A 19,405-nucleotide genomic window follows, 5' to 3' on the forward strand; every position below is an offset into this window, starting at 1 on the left:
TCGACCAATGGAATAGTGCAACCTGAGAACCAAAACCAAAAATTTGCAATTTTGCCAAAATGACCTAAGCTTTGAGAAAATGACCAAAACCAACAAGTTTAATGACCAAAATGTGGTATGTGGGTGAAGTTGGAGTTCTCACACCTATTAAGTCTTAGAAAGTCAACTATTTGACTTGAATAGTGCAGTGAATAGTAACCCGAAACACAAAATTTAAAGAACGTCGAATTTAGCACGTTAGAGCTAGGTAATTATGAAGCTAAATTTATTTTGGATCTGTGTTAAGTTCTAATACTGAAACATTGTAAAATTGCGTGTTTCAGTTGAAAAGAATATTGGGAAGGAACCCGAGGAACCGAGTCGAGGCTAAGGGACGACTCGTTTGAGGTTTGTGCACAACATATACTTTTATAATCATCTTTTGCATATCGTTTTGAATAATATGAAATATCGGATTATGGCATTCTTATGATGTTTGATCTAAATTGTTGAAAGTTATTATGTATATTTGAAAAGACAATGTTTAGCAAATTGTTAAGATAAGTTTTGAAACCACAGTGTCATGACCACATATTTGAACACCTCACTAGCACGACTAGTGGGGGTAATTAGTTTTGAATTTTGATTCCTTCTCTGGAGAAGTGTTGAGGTGTGCCAGTAGAAGAGGATGTGAATGGATATCCATATATTTGAGCTAGCTTGCCTTGTGATATGATTTCTCTTTAGCCTCTGGCTATTGAGATTCTATTTGTTTCGAATGGCATGATCTAACTGTGGGTTTTATGAAATGTGTTTTGATACTTTGAAATGAACTTGGTTTGCATTAAAATCTCATAATTCATGTTTTGTGTTTAATGCTCATGTTTAGTCAAATTTTTGAATAAACGTGATTTTTTTTTTTGCATAAAGATTATTTTAGTATGTTGTGTACCACTCGAGTCCTAGTACTCAGTGATAGCTTCTATTCTTTGTCGCGCAGATACAGAGACTAGAGGAGCGCAGATCGAGTGCTAAAGATTGAGGATCATTCACCTAAAGTCTTGGGCATAATTTATACCCTAATTGCAAATATTTCTTTTGATGTATATATTGCACATAAATGTATGGACATGTACAAATGGGTCTTGGCGATTGTATAAAATTTGTATAAAGTTGTAATATATATTGTAGTTTGAAATTCTCTTAATGTAAATTTTGTAATGATCTATTCAAATTGTTTTGTTTCTAATGAAATATGAATGGAACTATTTTATTTAATTTGAATGAAATGGATTGTTAGTATTTTGATGATCATGGGATACTGGATTTAAAATAAAAAGTTGATAAATGTGTTGAGAAATTGTTTGAGATTGAGTTTGAAATTGAAGCAGTTATTGAGAAAATTTTTAGAAGTGCTTTTTACAGGTATTTGAAGAACTGTTTTCTCAAAATACAGAGGGAATTCTGTCAAAATTTTTATAAAATTTGCGGAAAAATAAAATGGGCTAAAATTTCCAACTAGCTTTTCACTTAAGTACGTGTTTTAAATACTTATTAGAAATGCTCACCACTTACCAAAAGTAAGAAATTGTTTTAAAATCCCTTGTAGGGTGCTTAATGAGTTATCGGTAGGTGAAGTTCGGTAGTTCATTAAGTATTCTACGGGATCATGTTATGCCTTACAGAGGGGTAAGGTGTGACAGGTATATTGGACCTTTTCAGGTTACTGATAGAGTTGGAGCAGTTGCCTACCAGTTGGAGCTACCACCCAACCTTTCCCACGTTCATCCTGTATTCCACATCTCCATGCTCAGGAAATACATTCCTGATCATTCTCATGTGTTACAGCCGGATGTAGTAGAGCTGAAAGAAAACTTAACGTTTGAGGAGCAACCTATAGCCATAGTGGACTACTAAGTGAAGCAATTAAGATCAAAATAGATCCCTAGGGTTAAGGTTTTGTGGAGGAGTCAGTCAGTGGAAGAGTGCACCTTGGAGTCAGAGCGGGACATGCATAGCAAGTACCCTTATCTATTCAATGTGTAATTCTGTACTTTATTCTGCCTTGTGTAAAAATTCGAGGATGAATTTTCTGTAAGGGGGGGGAGAATGTAACACCCCTAATTTTTAAATTTATTATTTTGTGAGTAATATTAATATTTTATTTTATTTAAATTTTAGGAAATTATTTGAAATTTTTTAGATTTTAGAAATCGGGTTCGATTTTTCGAAAATATAAAACTTTGATGATTTTTAAAAATTTATTTAAAAATCACGTGGCAAAAACTAAAAATATATTTGGACTCTATGAATTTTTCTGAGTTTTCTAAAATTTTTTCAGAATTTTTGGGCCTCGTTTTTGGTCCAAAGGCAGAGTAAAAATTTAAAATTTTATATCCTAAATCGGACCAACTAAATCTAACTGGACCGGATCGGACCGATCAAATCAGACTGGCCTTTTCTTTTCTTCTTCTTCCCTTCTCCCCGCGTCCCGTCCCTCTTCCTCTCTCTCTCGTTTTCTCTCTCCTCCCTCATCCCCAAGCCGCACTGCCGTCACCCAGCCCTCCCCACCTTGCCGGCACTCCGCCCAGCCTTCCCCCACCGCCGACCGGCCTTCCGGGAGGTCGAAAATGACACGCAAAGAGGTGCGACCCGTAGCGCACCATTTCGGCTTCTCGACCGAAATCTGGCCGATCCAGCCACTGATTGGGTCGAGTCTTATGTCAAATACCATTTATACCTCGAGAGCTTTCCATAGACACCAAGAACACCAAAATTCATCGAGCGGTTTATGTAATTTTTGTCCTGGAAATTTTAGCCCATTTCAATTTTTGGGCTAGATTTCTTGCAAATCGTGAATCCCATGAGAAAACCGAGAGTACCAGAGCGCTCCACTCGTCGAGAGCTTCGCGACAATATAAATTTCAAAATTTTCTGACATCGTTTTTCGGTGGGTCCCACGAAACTTCGTAATGTTTTTCCGAGTATTAAATGAGCTTAAAAAATTCCGTAAAAAATTATATATTAACCCCCGTATTGTGGGCTTCGTGTATTTACCTTCAATTTGTGGAAATTCGACGGTTGCCCAGGTCTATAAAATTCCAGCCAGACAGACCGATTATCGAAAAAATCTTAGAATTGGATAGAGATTTTGGCTACGCCACCGTTGTCAGATGTCCCGAGCGCGTCCCCGGAGTCGGAATCGGCATAGGTAAACCCGAATCTTGCTTTTTCATAATTTTTCTAGTGCTTGAATTAGATTAAAAATTCATAAAATATTCGTGGTAGCTCTGAAAATTATAATTCCTTTTGCATTAGCTTAGTAATGATGCTAAGGACCGCGGGGCAAGGTTTTAGAATTTTTAGAACTCATTTGGGTAGTTTTTGTAAGAGGATTAAATTATGAGGACTAAATTGTACTTTTACATGTTGTGATTGATGACTGTTTGGATGGGCGCATAAGGGGCTATGTGATGTGATTGAGTTGTGGATATATGGTTTGTGGATATAGAAGTGTGTTTTAAGTCTTTTTGCAGGTTAGGTAGGTGCTTGGTTTAGGGGAGACTCTGCCGGATTTTCGGTACGACTTATGACGTATTTGGTCTTTTCTTAGTTTGTATTGAGTCAATTGTATTAAATAATTGTAATAAAATTGTCAGGTGAGCCGGGACAGCCTTCCTCCTCCGCCTACCGCCACAAAGTGACTTGACTAAGTCTGTGAGTAAAATATTAATTTTAATTGTAATTTCGATATTATTATATGTTCAAGCATGCCCATGCATCACTTATATGTATATATCTATATAATTAAACTCTAGCACGTTTTATGTTGCATTCACAACTATTAAAGTGCCATGGTTGTTATTATGGTAATTTGGAGCAGTGTGCGTGAGTTGGCATACGTGTAGTGTGGTGTTAGCTATGGACAGGGCGGGTAGACACAGCTTGAGATCTTCGCTGGGACCCGGTCCTTCGAGGTAGACACGGCTTGAGTTCTTATTGGACCCGTTTGGTTTATTAGCGAAAATCCAGCTTGAGTTCTTGTACGAGTTGGATTAAGAGAAAGTATAGGGATCAGCTCCCATATATGTATTGTTTGACATTATCGGGTGTGTGAGTGCTCCAAATTGCCTTTTTGATGTGATTTGTATGAAAATTATGACGATGTTGCATTTCACTTCACAGGGTGTATTAGCTTTAGATAGCTATAGAAATTATGGTTAAAATTAATATTTTACTCTCTGAGTCAAACGCTCACTCATGTTCATTATTTTTCTAGGCTACAGGGGGATTATTATTGTGGTTAACCTGCTTTTCTTCTTCGCAGGTCGTTTATTTATGTTTGTGTAATTCTGTTAACTCCTAGAATTTTCGCATGTGTTAGAAATATTTATTTGATTTGGATCTGTAATATAATTACCATGATGGATCTGTAAACTTATTATATGTATGTATATTGGACTGGATGAGGAAGCTGAGTTCCCATTTATTTTTATGACATCTGAGTATGTGGAGGGTAAGCTGAGTTTCCCAATTGATTGTATATTGTGTTTATAGGTCGGGTGAGTCAAAAACTCCCCGTTGAAATGTCCATTTTATGGCCGGACTCTGTCCAGTTGAATTCTTGAAATTGGACCCAAATGGGCTTTAGATTTGGGTTGGGTAATAGTTAGAACTACTACGGTCTCAAGACTTTTAAATTGTGCGGTCAGCCCATAGGGTCGTGACACTTCTTATCTTTTTTTTCTCTTTATTAATATGTATAATCTTTATTTTTTAATTTTATTAAAAAAAATTTCTAAAAATTATTATAATTTTTTATTAGTAACAGACCCGAATACTTCGATTCCAAGCAGTACATGTATTCGGCCAAAGTTTAATTCTAGCCCATCATTTTAATGAGCCTGCCGGACGGGTCCCTGGGCAATGGGCAGGCCATAAGCAACGGAGGGAGGATTGTCCAAAACCCCCTCTTATCGAACGGCACAGAAGATGTGATCACTGCCAAGGGTTCCACGCAAAGCTTAAAGACTAATGACTATCCTTCTTCTAATCCGCATGCATATGCTACCTACCTTACGCAATTCTGCGGGACCCATCGTGCAATTTTTACCAAATTTTGCTGATCGTTTCGCCTCTCTCCCTCTCCCTATATATTCCCAACAAACTTATTCACCTTCTTCCTTTCCTCATTCCCACTGTCTACTCAGTAGGGGAAGCTCCCTCCAAAGGTGCCTTCAAGCTTCTTAGCCCTCATTTTCCTATCGAAGTGTCCGTCCTAAAAAAGGTATCAGTTCAGATCTGGACTCTCTCATCCACTAATCTCTTTTCACTCTCATGTCTAATATGAATTAACCTGTTTAATTTGATCCGTGTATCACATAATCTTGTAATTTTTTTCGATCTTTGACGTTTCAGGTGTTTCAATTTTGCTTCATCGGAACATAGGCAATTCAGCAAACAGAAATCTGTGATATCTAGACCATGAATTCCAGGAGGTTGCTCCAATTGCAATTTAAAATTGAGTTTTTGTTTTTTTAAACATTTGAATACTTGCTTATCTGATCCAGCTGATCTAGATTAAGTAATTGGATCTCTATATGGATTAATGTCGATTGATTTGCTGTTAATTTGGAGAAAAACGATTTTCTGGTTCTAATTTGAACATTTTAATTTTCCCTAGATTTGTTCTGTTTAGTTGTTATTATTACAACATCCTGAATTTTATTTTTATCTTTTTATGTTGTGTCTGTCTTAGGCACCTTGGGCTCTTCCACTCTAGATTCAGCTTAGTTGTTATTGCTTCATATGTTAGTTTTTTTTCTAGTGGAAATTAATAAGTTTGTTAAAGTTTGCTTCCTAATTATGTTTCCTTATATTTTAACTATCATTCATATGCGAGTTAATTAAATGTCAGTCCTCTGTATTTCAGAGAAGTATATTTTACTACTTAAACTATATCTAAATCTGTCTTCACAAATATAACATTGCTATGTAAAAGTTCAGCTTTCTGAAGTATCTGTGCTGGACAAAACGCAATAATTGGACGCACTGTGTGTGAATATATTTGTTTTTATTATTAATTAATTACATTTAAAAGATTTGCAAAAAGTCATATGGTATACTTATTTTGGCCATATTAATTCATGATTAAGAATAAGCTGTTGGGTGTCCTATTTTATGATAAGTTAGTGGGTTTAAGATTAAAAATAAGCTCAATCATTCTGTGTTACATGCATTCTTTATGAGAGTATATGATGCAAAATAAGGTAATTACAGTGGTGTTGCACCAATGGACTGCATGTCTATTGAATATATTTTTATGTCGCTAAACTAGATCAGTTAACCTTTGTATGTTGGGTGTGGAGTAGAATAGCTGTATTCGGTATGATAAAGAAGTTGGTCTTCTGACAGTTCTCTTATATTAATTTGATATTTTGCTTCCTTAATTTATATGTGTCAGTACTCATTTCTCAGGGTTATTCACTTTGACTCCAGTTGGTGTTTTTGTGTATTCTACTCCAATGTCGTTTTACTTAGTGCCACTAATTTTGTTTGATAACATAACTGCATTGTTTGTGTGGGTATATAAAGGCCTACACCCATCCTTAATATTTCTAGAATATTCCCTTTGACTTACAAAAAGTATATACTCTGGAGCATCTTAGGTTTTGTGAGAAGATTTGAACTAATGAATTTTAGTGTAATGCATATTGGGTTATAAGACAGGTATAGTAAATTAGGTACCAATAGTGGGTAAGAGAAAGCAATCTAGTTGATTTGGATGAGCTGGATGAGAGCTTGAGAATCTCCTTTGTTTGAGCTAATCGATTTCTGGTGTAATTGGCTGCTTGAGCTTGTCAAAGCTGCACATATTTTCTTGAGGTTCTAGTTGTGGCTGATATGTTTATGAACCTAGACAGAGTTCTCTATTGATTGTTGTAGAAAATCTCCAGTAACTTCATGATCAGGTTGGAAAGGAGCTGTCGGTTATTTGTTGAATTGGGCAACTGGTGTTATGCTGTCATCTACCATGAAAACTTTCATGATAAACCCTTGAGGATCGATCCGGTATTTTAGTTTTCTTTAGAATTAGAATATGAAATATGGGCACTCCATTTTAGAGTTCATTGGTCTTTGTTAGATTTAAGCTCTCATAAAACATGTCTCCCATCACTCTGCCATAAACCAGTTAGTGCCTGGTCCTTATCAGCTTATGCAAAAGCTATGTTTAAGATAGCGAGTTGCAATAAGTATGTTCTTTGTTTCCATTTTGATTTCATATGTTACTATCTATAAGGTTATGTTTCACTGCCTTCTATGTCTTATCCGGGTAATTGTCCCGCTAAAGACATGTATCAAGATTCTGGACAACTAATTCTCTGTTTTTTATTCATGTTTTATTGGATACACATAGTTTATCACTACACCTAAGCCCTTGTGGTGTTGTCTGATACTTGAGACATTCTATCCTCAATGTTCTTTTGATGAAAAAAATCATGATAGAAGCCCATCTTCTCATGATGTAATCCCAGACCAAAGCTCTGATGGCCTTGGCGCAAGGTTCAAGCGTCATTATTAGACAGGTCACGTGCCATGAACTTGTAATACAATACCATTGTAGATCACATTAACACAAATATGTTTTGCTAATGGTCTTCATACATGCTTTCTTTTTCATTCTTGTTATTTGATTCTTCACTCATAGTTATGTCACAGCAAGAGATGTACATTGTTCTTCTAGTCACTAATTGTGTGTTCTAGCATTTTTCCCTTGTTTCATATTTTACAAAAGCAAACCATCTTCCTGGTTTGGAAATTCAATGCAAGTCAACATTTTCTTAGATCTGGTATGTACATTTTGTAAATGCTATGCATTTCTTGTCATTCCTGGAAAAGTTAAAATCACTTCTTACTGGTGCAGCTGAGAATATTTCTGTACCATGGCTATATGGGATAATCTGCATGCATCTCTCTTGAATGTGATCTTCATCCTTTAACTGTCCATCCTCTTATTTTTACTTTAAAAGCCATTGGGCGTTGTACATTTTTCTTTACTGAATTCATAATTTTGTGGTGTGTGATCTTGCCATCTGGCAATACTCTAATTCCTTTGGTCTACAGAGATGTCCGCAGCAATAGAGCTGCTCTTTTTGATGGAATTGAAGAGGGTGGCATCAGGGCCTCATCTTCTTATTCCCATGAAATTGATGAGCAAGATAATGAAAGAGCTGTGGAAGGATTGCAAGATCGAGTCAATCTTCTGAAGAGAGTGAGTTTTATCTCAAACATTCAAGTAGGCTTGTCAGTGCAATGGATAAGAAATAGACTTATATATATGTTGCATGTGCGCGTGTGTGTAATATGTATATTTTTTTTATTTTACTAATTCATGCTTCCTTTTGGAAGTTGCAACATGAAGGGGAAAAGAAATGGAAGTTTCCTATTGTAATTACTCTCCAGTTAATTGTGTAATTATAAAGAGCAGTTATAGGATCCAAAGAAGTATAAATTGGAACTTAATTGTAAAGAAGAGACTATCCAAGATCATTAATGATCAAAGATATCTCTCATCTCTGAAATATTCTCTCTCTTCTCATCTACTCTCTTCTCCTTTCTCATCTACTTCTATTCTTTTCTCATCTATTTTTATCTCTTTCTCTCTGTTCCTCTATTTTAGTAAGTGTGCAGGCTGATATGTAACATCATCTTACCAATTTCTATGTTTGGAAGGATTGGTGCAGTATTCTTATAAATCTTCTTGTAATTACTCATGACATTAATTTCTCTGCAATCCAACATGAAAATGATTGAACGATAATGAAAATCTTTTTTATGTAGAAAAATGAACAATGTCATGATTATTAAGTTAAACGTTATATGCTGGATGCCTATTTATGTAGTTCTTAACTTCTGTTCATATTTTTAAAATCTGTATCATACATGCTTTTGCAATTATTAGAATATGTCTTAACAGAATCAATGGGATATTAATGGACCTTATTCATTTCTGCCTGTATTACAGTTTTAGTTATTATGATTATGAATGCTTTAAGCAAATTTTAATGCACTTACATTTCTATAGTTGTCGGGTGATATACATGAGGAGGTGGAGACTCATAATCACATGCTGGACAGAATGGTATACATGATGCAGTAATGAAGTTAATTTTACATTGGTTCTGCTTCTATTGTTTTGGTTACAATGACGTGAAATCTACTGCATATAGGGCAATGACATGGATTCATCCAGGGGTGTCCTATCAGGAACTATGGATCGATTTAAGATGGTATGTAATTATATAATCATTTCTTCTTGCATGTTTGCAATATTTAATGGCAGTGATAACTGATGATGATTGTGTTTTTACCAAAGGTTTTTGAGACGAAATCAAGCCGGAGAATGTTTACCCTTGTGGCTTCCTTTGTTGTCATATTCCTTATTGTATACTATCTGACAAGGTAATCAATATATGTTGATGATGCTGTTGCTATTGTCATGTTAGAACCGGATCCTTTTATGTGGTTACTGTAATCAATGGTACTTCCTGTTTGTGAGATATTCAGGCATGTTTATAAACTTTATATAAAGATGTTGAATATGTCGTACGTGTTAAATGTATGGAATGGGCGTAAAAAGTTCTTTGGTCCACTTTTTCACTTAACATTAGCCTACTATGCTTTGGCTGCTTAATCTTCTTAACCAGATACTGAGCTACGGAGCTCAGTCAAGCTTATTAAGTTTTGCTGAGATGAGTCTTTGGTGAATCAATAGTTGTCTGGTTTTCAGCTCATTTTGGTTTAGAGGAACATGAATGATACTATCATTTTACTACAAGGCTAAATGCCTTGTTTACCTGGACATTGTTTATATGCAAGTCCTATTCAAGGAGAAGGTTTTCAACGCCAACAAAATTCGTTCTCTTTTCCGTTCGGAAAGATTCGTGTTGATGTACCTGGATTTGACTTCGAATCATTTTTCCCCATGCAATCCCGTTACGCCAATACCCATTGACTGCCAAGTGCCATACACTTGAGCCTTATTGTTGCAATCTGTAACTAAGCCGCTTTTAATAAGATCTTCCAATCTAAAATTGGCGACCATGAGCACTTGGAGAAAAGCAAATGGATGTTTCTTTCAGACTTTTCGGGTCCTTTATTTGAAAATTGGTCAATAAATCACGCTATTCTGGTTGAAAAAAATACGCCAACGTCGAAATCAATATTATTTTTTTTCAAATTGGAAATGAACTTGAGATCAGGAGCCAGGTGGCTGAATTCAAGCACATTCCCCCAAAAATCCGCAACAATTATCGCCTATCTTGTGCAAATCCATTAGTGCAGTCTTCTTCATTGGATGTCATTGTTAGCCTTCCGATAGCATTTGTAATAAAAAACAAATCTTTATTTTTAATTTAAAATAATTGTAATTTTTAAATTTTATTTTATTAACAAATATAATATTTTGATTTAAATTATATACTCAAATTACGGTAGTCAATAAAGTAAAATTTTAATACTCAAACATGCTTATAGCCCTCCTTCCCCTTCTCCCTCCCGAGCTGTAGCCCAGCTCCCCACCTATTATGACCCAGCAATACCCTTTTCTTTCTTTCTGTGTCTCGTAACCCGTAGATTTACTCTCACGATCCAGCTGTCCCTCGGCTTTTGCTTCAATTTGCATTTTATTTTAAATTTTTTTTATTGTGGATTTCCATCTCCCTTCCTCTCGGTGTCATAAGTCACCATCCCATACCTAGACACTTGTACATAATTCTTCCAAGAGACAATGAAACTCAAACGTCCGTGTCTATTTTCTCTCTTGGCAGTCTCAATTTCGCTTCCGCCAAGGCCAAAATTTCGCTTACACCTTTTACAGCTCTACACAAATGCAGAGAAGGAAATCGACAATAAAACAGAAACATGGTAGCCAGCGCTCTGTTTCAGGCCGATTCTAGTCAGAATCGATGAACCAGAGGTGAACCGAACTTGGACAGGTCCTAGATGGTTCCAAATGGTTGATTAAAATATTGTAGATTTATAAATAAAAAAAATGAAAAATTACAAGTAAAAAAATTATGCAAGTGAAAGAAAAATTATACATAAAACTTTTTACATAGACAAAAAAAAGTTAAAAATACAATCATGTTTAAGCTTAATTTTGTGATAATTAAGTTATTTAATTAGGTATCTTCTTGAGTAATTAATTATGTGATAGAGGAAAAATAAAATAAAATAAAATATTTGTGATCTTCTCCTTGTCTTTTTGTGGGAATAGAGATAATCCCTTTCTTCTTTGTATGGATGGATGGCTACAAGTGTAATAATATTTTCAGATATTCAATTCAATCTAAAATGTAATACATATTTGAATTTGGGACACATTAATTTTTTTAAAAATAATATTTATATTATATTCAAATTTATAGATTAAATAACTATTAGTTGAATATATTTATATATATAATTAATTAAATATAATATATTTATTTTTATAATAATATTTATAAATATATATTATATAAATATAATTTAAATATTTATAAAATTATTAAAATTTTAAAATATAAATTATTAGTAAAAAATATATTTTTTTATATAAAATATCAATTAAAAATATATAAAATATAATGAATTGGAATTTTTTAAATGATAATAATTGATTTTACAATAGAATCAAATTTAAATTAAATATTAAAATTATTAATTAAATTTAAATTTAAATAGAAAGACTTTACGGTACATTTCTACCTTTCAGTTTTGCCGTGAACCCGAAGACTTTTTGTTTAATGCATAAGAAATATTACATAGGAGGCTGTATATAGAATCACATGATGAATGGAATTTTGGGTTTTTATGTTCAAAGACAAAGATCACACAAATAGCAAGTAATATAAATAATAAAAAGTAGGCTTATCATTTAATTAATCGAATCGAATTGAATTAAAATTTGAATTAATTCTAGTTATATAAATTAAATTAAACTTAAAAAAAAATAAAATTAATCAAATTAAATATTATTAATAAAATTATAAAAATAATAATTGTAAATAATATATTATTAATAAGATATAATTAATATATTAATTAATATAAAATTAACTCTTTTGGTTAATTTAATTACTAAATCAAATGTAATTTAATTAAAAATAAAAAATTACTAACAAAAAATAATCAAGCTAAACTCACTCTTATAAAAACAATCGAATTTCATCAACTCAGCTTGATTATTTAATTATAATTAATAGAATAAAGCAAACACCCTAATAAAAAGTCTTGATAATTTTGTTAGAATACCATGATGCAAATGCCATTCAAGTCTTTCAAGAATATTACTAATTATGGCTGGGAAACATCAGCTCCAAAAGTAATTAAATTTCAATAAAAAGAAAGTCTGAATTATTTGACTTTTTATATATGCATCCAAAAAACAAGAAAATTAAGAAATGAAGCTGGCCAAGACCCAGACTTGTCTATGCAACTCAAAACCAAGCCAAACCTTCCAACTTAAAACCAGATTATGACCTAAGATCTTATTAGCCTGGTTCCTTCCCAGAAATTTCTATTTGTTTAATCGGTTACCAAGTAATTTGGCATTGCAGGCTGAATTAATTACTCATTCTCAACAAAATTTTCTTTAGTTGCTGCATGCCTGTTCAAGACCAAGTCTTATCTGTGTGTGTGTATATATATATATATATATGTAATACTAAAATAACTGCTAATTTAATCTATGTTGGGAGAGGCAGTCATGAATTTTAAAGAGATTAATTTTCTGTGAACTGTAAAATAAACATAAAATGATATTATGATAAATTAAGAAAAAATACTTTTACCCTATTCAAAAGCTTTTATTTTTTTTTTTTCAAATGGGAACTAAATCCACTCTAAGCAATACACGGACCATATGCGTTATGCCACTAATATATATCATGAATCAATCAAATTATGATAATATAATTAGAAGGAACTTTAAATTCATGAAGTCCAAGAGAAGATTCTTCTCATAATTGTGGCTTCAAATGTATTGAAGCCTTTTGTTACAAAGATTCAAATGTAAATTGATGCATACATTATTACTATACGTGTTACTTGCCCATCAACATGCAATTGACAATACCAATGGTAAATGGAAAATAAATATCAATAGTAATCTATATGAAGTTTTCAGGTTTTTTTGATATTTTAGGTGAATGTTTGTGTTGGTCTATTTGATCAGGACTTTAGATTGACTTGTTTTATTAAATTTTTCCTGAATTGATTATAAATAAATAAAATTTCCATTGACGAAGAAAAGGAAAATTGCATGTTTACACATCTAATTAAATTATTTCAAAAAAAAAAATTTTATTCCAACGACATAATGCCCTAAAAATACTTTTGCTAGCCTGCACTAATTTTGCATGGTGATTATTGGGAGAGCACATTCTAGCTCTTTTGTTCGAAGTTTCCAACTTGTTTTTTTAATTCAATTGGATATAATGTAAGAGTTTTAAAAATAAAGATTTAGGCTATTATTCTCCTTTGAACTAATTTTAAGTATTAAGCTAGACTTAATACATTTTCTCTAAATAATATCAAAGTCATGTCTCGAAATTGGATCACGCTTCAAATATCTATTCGGTTGGTGGATCGACTATACTTCTTGAATTAGCTTTTGGGTTAAGTTGGATTTAACCAATTTTTTTTTATTTGATATAATTAAAAAAAATTAGAAGATTAAAAAATAATTAAAAAAAAAATAGAAGCGGGATTTCTTGTAACACTCCTGATTTTTTTATATATTATTATTGGGCTTCGTGTAGGTATCCTCAATTCGCGGAAATTCGACAGTTGTCCGGATCTGTGAATTTCCGGCCAGACAGACCAGCTACCGGAAAAGTCTCCGAATTGGATCGAGGTTTTGGCTACCCCACCATTGTCAGGCATCCCGAGCGCGTTCCCGAAGTCGGAATCGGCAAAGGTAAACCCGAACCTTGCTTTTTCGTAATTTTCTAGTGCTTAAATAGGATTGAAAATCCATAAAATATTCGTGGTAGCTTAGAAAATTACGATTCTTTTTGCAATAGCTTAGTAATATTTCTAAGGACAATGGGCGTAGTTTTATAATTTTGAGTTCTTATTTGAGCAGTTTTGGCAAAAATGATCAATTATAAGGACTAAATTGAAATTTTACATATTTTGATGAATGTTTGTTTTTATGGGCCCAGGAGTGGCTGTGTGATGTGATTGAGTGGTGGATATATGGATTGTGGAGATAGAAGTGTGTTTTGAGCCCTTTGCAGTTGGGTAGGTCCTAGGTATAGGGAGACTGGGATTTTCGGCACTACTTAGGACGTATTTAGTATTTTCTTGTTTTTTATTGAGTAATTTGTATTATTTAATTGTAATATAATTGTTAGGTGAGTCGATGACCTTCTTCCTCCGCCCACCACGATGATTAGCCACAAGTGCGTGAGTAAAATATTAATTTTAATTGTAATTTCGATATTATTATATGTTCAGCATGCCCATGCATCACTTATATGCATATATTTATGTAGTTAAACTCTAGGCACGATTTACGTTGCATTCATAATTGTTAACTTGCCATGAGTGTTGTTGTGGTAATTTGGAGCAGTGTGTGTGCGTTGGCGTGCGTGTGATGTGGTGTGGACTATGGATAGGACGGGGTAGTCACGGCTTGAGTAATTCGCTGGGACCCGTTCCTTCGAGGGGTAGTCACGGCTTGAGTAATTCGCTGGGACCCTCGATTTGGTTATTAAGTGGAAGTCCGAGCTTGAGTAATTCGCTGGCACCAGGTTGGATTTAAGAGAGCTGTATAGGGGATCAGCTCCCATATGTTATGATTGATACTACAGGGTGTGTGAGTGCTCCAAATTACCTTTTTGATGTTATGATGTGAAAATGTTGTTTATGTTGCATTTCACTCTACAGGGTGCATTAGTTCAGATAGTTATAGAGATTATAGTTAAGATTGATATTTTACTCTCTGAGTCGAACGCTCACTCCTGTTCAAAAATTTTTACAGGCCACAGGAGGATATTTTGTTCTGGGTTAACCTGCCTTTTTACCTCGCAGGTTGTTTATCAATATTGTGTAATTTTAATTACTCCTAGAATTTCCGCATGTGTTAGCAGTAATTATTTGAAATTGGTCTGTAATATTATATTCATGTTGGACCTGTAAACTTAATATTTTAAGTCTGTTTGATGGATTGGATGAGGGAGCTGAGCTCCCATTTATTATTATGTTGATGAGTATGTGGAGGGTGAGCTGAGCTCCCCAATTGACTATATATTGTGTTTACAGGTCGGGTGAGTCGAAACTCCCGTTGGTAAGTCCATTTTATGGACTCTGTCGCTTGTTTTCTTGATATTGGGCCAAAATGGGCCTTAGAGTTGGGTTAATGAACAATTAGGCTTACTACTGGCCTCGGGGGCTTTAGGTGGCCCTGTGTCCTAGTCTTGGTCCCCATAGGTTGGGTCGTGACAAATGTGGCATCGAGCTTAGGCTCCAGATTCATAGGGAAAAATTATCTAAGTGTTGGGAAGAGTCTACTAGGAGTCACATGCGGAGTATAGGATTCTGCTTGCCTTTTCCGTAATTCTTTGTTTCTAGATTCTACGTTATACCTCGGAAATATAAGATTACCTCGCTTAGTGTCTTGATTTTCGTGGAGTACAGAAATGTGAAATAGAGTTAGTAGACATGTGAGATCTATCATGAGGATACGTACTCCAAGAAATGTTATATTTTTGTCGGTATGGGTTTAAATGGTGTGCCCATTTCGTAAGACACAGTACATAAAAGTGAGTCTTAAAAGTACAGTTGCCCTAGATAAGGATGAGGATACCACTCATGGCGGTCATCGGTAGATGACCCACTCGTAATAAGTTTGTGATAATAGAAGATTCGGGAGAGATAAGAAATTAGAGACCTAGTCCGGCAGACGTATCGTAGTAACTATACAATGTTCTCGATGTCCGCTCTGTAGTCGCAGACATGATGCACATGAGATTATTGTGTAGAGCTGCGTGCATCCCGTGGTGCTCCATAATGAGGATGTTGCAGCAGTCTCTATTTTGGTACGATAATACTGCAAGCAGTTCTATATCCGCAAAGAGTTGGGAACTCTGGTTAAGAGTCTAGAGCTAGAATATCGAAAGGTCACGCTTGGGTGGTAACTAGAGTCGGTGACTCGATTACCTAGCATGAGCTAGAGTTACAAAGAAGAGTTGCCATCGCACTGCAGGTTTCGGACTAGTTGCAAAGTAAAGTTGATACCTATAGAGTGAGACCATCTAGTCTTCGGTATGGAATTTTGGATGGTTTTTGCAGAACGATAGACGTTTTGCTTAGAACTTAGTGAGAATAGAATACCTTGTGTGTATCAGTATGGAATAAAGTACAACCCTACTACTTAGAGAAGGTCGAAACTATGAATTGATGATTTACAGAGCTATGATATGATAAAGGAGACATTAATTTGACAGGGTTTTGGGCAAGGTGGTAAATGTAGTGCCTTTGTTGCAGCAAGTTAGGGTATAGTCCTATCTTTTCAGAAGGGATCGAAAGTTATTATTAATAATGGTGACCAATAAAATAGTGCCCCAGATAGGACTGTAGAGTGTGGTAGAGAGTAGTTGGCTCGGGTATCCTGCAGAGGATACAAGTTTCATTATAGGAATAATATATAATCAGATCACGATGGATGTAAATCCTTTGAATTTGATGACGGGTTTGGATGCCCGAAATCTTAAGTTTTGGCTAATTGAGTAAACATGAAAAATAATAATAATAATAATAATAATAATAATAATAACAAATAAATAAAATTACTGCAGAGTCAGTTCTCGAGGTAGTAAGGGTATTATGTAAACTAAAGGATAAGAATAGAAATCATACGATAAATGTATGACTGCAATTTCCTGAGTTCCTTTCTAACTTCATATCGTTCAAAACAATAGTATAATCTAATTATAATAGTGTCAAGAGTAATAAATTAGCAAAGATAAATTATAGAAGACCAATGGATAGAGAAAGTGCAGAATGAAAGTTTGGACAATTGATTGCAGATGCAATATAATCTAAATGCTAGTTGAAGTACTATCTAGAGTGTTCAAAGGAATAAATCTGAGTAGCACAGACATATGATAACGCGATAGAGACTCTGAAAGATATAGTTAGCAAGTACAGCTATTATGTTAGGAAGAAGAATGGAACTAGGGATAGAATAGTCAAGTTCTATTTTGGGTAAGACAAAGGAAATAAATGAAAGGACAACCTAAAGAGCGCATAATAAAAGGAACAAAGTTAAGATATAGGATAGGCTAAGTGTTATTCTTGGCAAGGAGAATGACAAGGATGGAAAACCCAAAATGGGACCACATTAGTGAGAGAAGTGATGGAGGTATGGAATACAATAATAATGAGTAAATGTTAGAAGGTGTGCGATGGTATTGCGGACTACCTAAATAGGTAGAGAAAGAGAAGTTAGTAAGCAGTAAGTTGAATAAAAGTCAGTCTAAGGGATCAAATAGGTATGATGAGAGGAAAAGAATGATAGATAATGATACATATGCTTAGTTTAGACTTTTGAGATAGTGAAAAGGTAGTTAGAGGTTCGTTATGAATGTCAGGCAAACATTGTTAGTGTGATCAACAGAATCACTTTGTAGTGAAGCAATAACGACAGGACAACAGTAGGGGTAGAACAAAAAAAAAAAATGACAAGTTTGGGTGGTTATAAATCACTAGAAAGTTCAAGGATCAAATTAATGACCATAGATAAGGGTGGAATTAGTGTTGGAAGAATTTATTAGTGAGAGAAATCTTTCAGGAATCAACAAAAGTTAAGGGCACAATAAAAACGATGATAGATATGAATCATAGGTCGAGTATAAGTAAAGTTAATAAATTATAAAATATTATGTCAAGAAGGAAAATGGTACGGTAAAGGGTTCATGCAGATGATACCTTATAGGTAGAGCATAATTGTGCTAGGAGATGATGAAATTTGGAGAGAAAGACCAAGAAACTTAGGTGAAACGTTATAATATGACAATCGGGTGTAGTTGAATATAAGAGGATATTTTCTTTCTTTTCAAGTTTAGCTTGTGCTTTTGGTTCTAGAAGGTTATATAAGGAACAGAAACTGAGTCAAGGAGACCTAGTTATTGAGAGTTTAGTAGGCACAAATTCATACATAATTTCCTGATATGAGAATGACAGTAAGTGCATACCTAGTATTAAGTATGAAAGGACGAACAGAGTAATGATAGGAGTTAAATTGAGTTAGCTACTAATGCTTGCAACTGTTTTAAACTATGAGCTGGAGGAAGTATTGTCTATGGTTGAGATTCAATAGATGAAATTGTTGCTGATGGGTAATTTGAGGTTGAAGTTTAGAAAGCTATGGGCAGTATATATGATTATAGTAAGGAGAATGAACACGTGAAGTATCTTGTTTGGAATTAAGGCATGACACATATTTCCTAAAGCCGTGTTAGTTCAGATGGAACTTATAGTTTATGGGGCTCATATTCATCCAGGATAAGCAATTTCCTACTAAGGCTGATAGGGAATGATAATGTTCTGATAGTTAAGTTGGAAAAAAAAGGTATACAAGAAAAAAAAAATTTTTCTATGGGTAATTATAAGTGTTACATAAGGTGAAGAATGTGCTGGTAGGAGTAAATCATAGGGTTAGAATTCTTGAAGTAATGAAACTAGTATTCAAGATAAGACTAAGAAATAAAAAGAAAGTTAAAGTTGATGATGGGATATACATCTTTGAAGGAAAAGGTGTAAGGATGAGATAGGACTAAAATTAAGGAATAAGTACAGCAGGTTGAAATGATACCAACAATACCAAAAATAGGAAAAGGGAAGTGGATAAGATGCAAAGGACAGGAAGAGAGCTCGATAGAGTCAGTTATAATGATGAGGATAAGGAGTGTCTAACCACTACCCCTGTGTTAACACAACCTATGAGCGGTGAAGGATACACCGTGTCGTGGACGCCCAGAGTTGGCCTAGGGTGTGTTTTGATGCGAATGGAAAAGTAGTGGCTTATGCTTCAAGGCACCAAGAGGCATGAGCAGAACTATCCCACCCATGATTTGGAAATGGCGGCTGTAGTCTTCGCACTAAAAATCTGGAGACACTACCTGTATGGTGAAGTGTGCGAGATATACACCGACCATAAGAGTTTGAAGTACATCTTCCAACAGAGGGATTTAAACTTGAGACAGAGGAGATGGATGGAGCTTCTGGAAGACTATGATTGCCCCATCCAGTACCACCCTGGGAAGGCCAATGTAGTAGCAGATGCTTTAAGCAGAAAATCTTCTGGCAGTTTGGCGCACATTTCAGCAGAGAAGAGACCGTTGATTCAGGAAGTACATGAGTTGATGGATCAAGG

At 34.5% G+C, this 19,405-nt stretch overlaps 1 protein-coding gene across 1 annotated transcript; it reads left to right on the plus strand.

Moving 5' to 3' along the window:
• The first annotated feature begins 5,123 nt into the window (after positions 1–5,123).
• LOC131168724 (bet1-like SNARE 1-1) lies at positions 5,124–9,541 on the plus strand. Its single transcript, XM_058143028.1, has 6 exons — positions 5,124–5,266; positions 5,398–5,477; positions 8,104–8,251; positions 9,065–9,121; positions 9,210–9,269; positions 9,356–9,541. The coding sequence occupies exons 2-6, from the start codon at positions 5,464–5,466 to the stop codon at positions 9,443–9,445; spliced, it is 369 nt and encodes a 122-aa protein (XP_057999011.1). The 5' UTR covers positions 5,124–5,266; positions 5,398–5,463; the 3' UTR covers positions 9,446–9,541.
• Positions 9,542–19,405: the final 9,864 nt, after the last annotated feature.

The sequence above is a fragment of the Hevea brasiliensis genome, chromosome 2 (genome assembly GCF_030052815.1).
Source record: "Hevea brasiliensis isolate MT/VB/25A 57/8 chromosome 2, ASM3005281v1, whole genome shotgun sequence".
Classification (NCBI taxonomy): domain Eukaryota; kingdom Viridiplantae; phylum Streptophyta; class Magnoliopsida; order Malpighiales; family Euphorbiaceae; genus Hevea; species Hevea brasiliensis.